At 42.5% G+C, this 2,278-nt stretch overlaps 1 protein-coding gene across 1 annotated transcript; it reads right to left on the bottom strand.

Moving 5' to 3' along the window:
* Window positions 1–331: 331 nt before the first annotated feature.
* LOC149862588 (olfactory receptor 10A7-like) lies at window positions 332–1,276 on the bottom strand. The gene has a single exon (XM_090052068.1). It carries the CDS (start codon window positions 1,274–1,276, stop codon window positions 332–334), a length of 945 nt encoding a protein of 314 aa, XP_089908194.1.
* Between the last annotated feature and the right edge of the window lie 1,002 nt (window positions 1,277–2,278).

The raw sequence follows: 2,278 nt of genomic DNA on the forward strand, positions 1-2,278 counted from the left end.
ACTTAGGTGGCTAAATCCATTTACATGCTCAATAGGTGAAATAGAATAGTCCCTGAATTACTTGCTTAACCCTGGCCACTGGTATCAGTTTTGAGATTCCTGGAAAAAGAATTGCTCCACAGGCTGTGTGAGAGCTCTCCTACTCCAGAATAGGGTTATAAGGACACAAACCAAACACCTAATATCACAAACGTATGAAGACTTCATGGCACTTATTTCTCTTCCAGTGGGTATGCTGACTTCAAGACCTTGGATTTTTACTATTGCTTGGAAGACAATCAGCACTGACATCAGAATGGGACACTTTTATTAGCTGAAGGAGCCACAAGATTTACAACTGCCAGAAGCTTATTTTCCTGTCCAGTATTCTTCTTAGAGTCCCTTTCACCTCGTTGTTCCTTAGGCTGTAGATAAGAGGGTTTAACATGGGGGTGATAATGGTATAGGAGAGAGACAAGAATCTCTTGGTGTCAGGTGAGTAGCTGGATTTGGGCCAGATATAGGTCAAACTGCCTGTACCATACAACAGAGTCACGACTACGAGGTGAGATGAGCAAGTAGAGAAGGCTTTGTGTCGTCCCTCTGCTGACTTCATCTTCATCACAGTGTAGATAATGCAGGTGTAGGATGCAAGGATAAGTACAAAAGGGGACAAGATTATTATAATAGTAGCTGTGAGGGAGTACATCTCAAATAGGTAGGTGTCTGCACACACCAATTCTAAAACTGGAGGGCCATCACAGAAGAAATGGTGCACTTCACTGGGCCCACAGAATGGGAAGCTAAAGAGCCATGAGGTTTGCAATGTGCCCACAGGGATCCCTGAGATCCAAGAGGCCAGTACGATTTGGGCGCACATTCTTCTGTTCATGACAATGGTGTAACGCAGCGGGTTGTGTATAGCAACATAGCGGTCATAGGCCATGGCGGCCAGGAGGAAGCATTCCACAGTGCCAAAGAAGAAGAAGAAGAACATTTGTACCCTGCATCCAGAGAAAGAGATGGATTTATTCTTGGAGAGGAGGTTTGCCAGTAGCTTGGGGACCACAACTGTGGTGAAGCAGATATCTAGAAAAGACAAGTTCCGGAGAAAGAAGTACATGGGACTGGAAAGGGCAGGGTCCACTATTGTGATAAAGATGATGAGGATATTACCCATCAGGGTTATGATGTACGTAACTAGAAGCACCAGAAAGATGAGAAGCTGGAGTTGGAGGAGACTGGAGAACCCAAGAAGAATGAACTCTGTGACCACAGTTTGATTTGCTAAAGTCATTCCTCCAAATATTTTAAGTCTGGAGTTAAAATGAAAAAGAAGCAGACACATTCAGGTGGTTTTAACCCCTCTGCAGCCTCAGGGATCACAAATGTCAAATAGGTGCAACTTAAGGGTCAAGTCCTACCCTACTAGAGGGACAACACTTCTTTTTGTTGCCCTTTTCTCTCAGGAAATACTCAGCATCCTCCAGTGGATCTCACTCTGCAGACAGGCTCGATGTTAGCTCATAGATGGATATTTTCCTCCAGTGTACAATCACAATCCTCACCACTTGTCTTTCCCTGTTTAGGTGTCCACTTGCGCTCCTTAAAGACACTCAGGAATTATGTCCAAGGCTTGATGAAGATGTTCAGCACCTAGAAAAACGCACCATAACATGAATTCCTTGTTCAATATCCCTGAGCTAGTGTCAGTGGTGTAGATCTCAGGACACTCAGATATCTGTCCTTCAGGGCAGAAACAAAAATAGGTCACGTTTTAATTTGAAGATAAATGCTTTTGCCAGTTTTTGAGATGGTTAGAAGATTATTCTCCTCCCAACCTCCCTCCCATTATAAAATTCCACATCAATGCATTTCTTCATTTGTTTTCATCAATATTTTCAACTGAGACAATTACTTAAAAAAAAAAAAATATATATATATATATATAACTGAAGAAATGATTTGGTCAGCCAAATTCTAATTGCTATTCTTGGCAAAAACAAACAAACAAACAAAAGAAAATGGGGTGGGGAGGTGAACAGCAAACAAAGAAGCAAACCCAAAACAATGTTGCATTTGGGGCCAATAGTGTTTAGTTTTCTCAAGGGAGGGGACAGAAAACCCTGAGGAAAATGGCCAGCTTTCATTTTGTCAAAAACTCACTTTTCTTTGGGGGGGGGGGGGGGCGGGGGAGGACTACAAAATCATATTTTTTTAACCAGGCTTTTTACATAGCTGGTGCAAAAGGACCTAGATTGAGGAAGATGGGCAGAACACTGAAACTATTTCAAAGTGC

The sequence above is a fragment of the Crocodylus siamensis genome, chromosome 6, assembly GCF_052110815.1.
Source record: "Crocodylus siamensis isolate JL-2025a chromosome 6, ASM5211081v1, whole genome shotgun sequence".
Classification (NCBI taxonomy): domain Eukaryota; kingdom Metazoa; phylum Chordata; order Crocodylia; family Crocodylidae; genus Crocodylus; species Crocodylus siamensis.

Excerpts from the sequence above, each read along its gene's own strand:
- LOC149862588 (XM_090052068.1), bottom strand. The coding sequence starts at position 1,276 with ATGACTTTAGCAAATCAAACTGTGGTCACAGAGTTCATTCTTCTTGGG.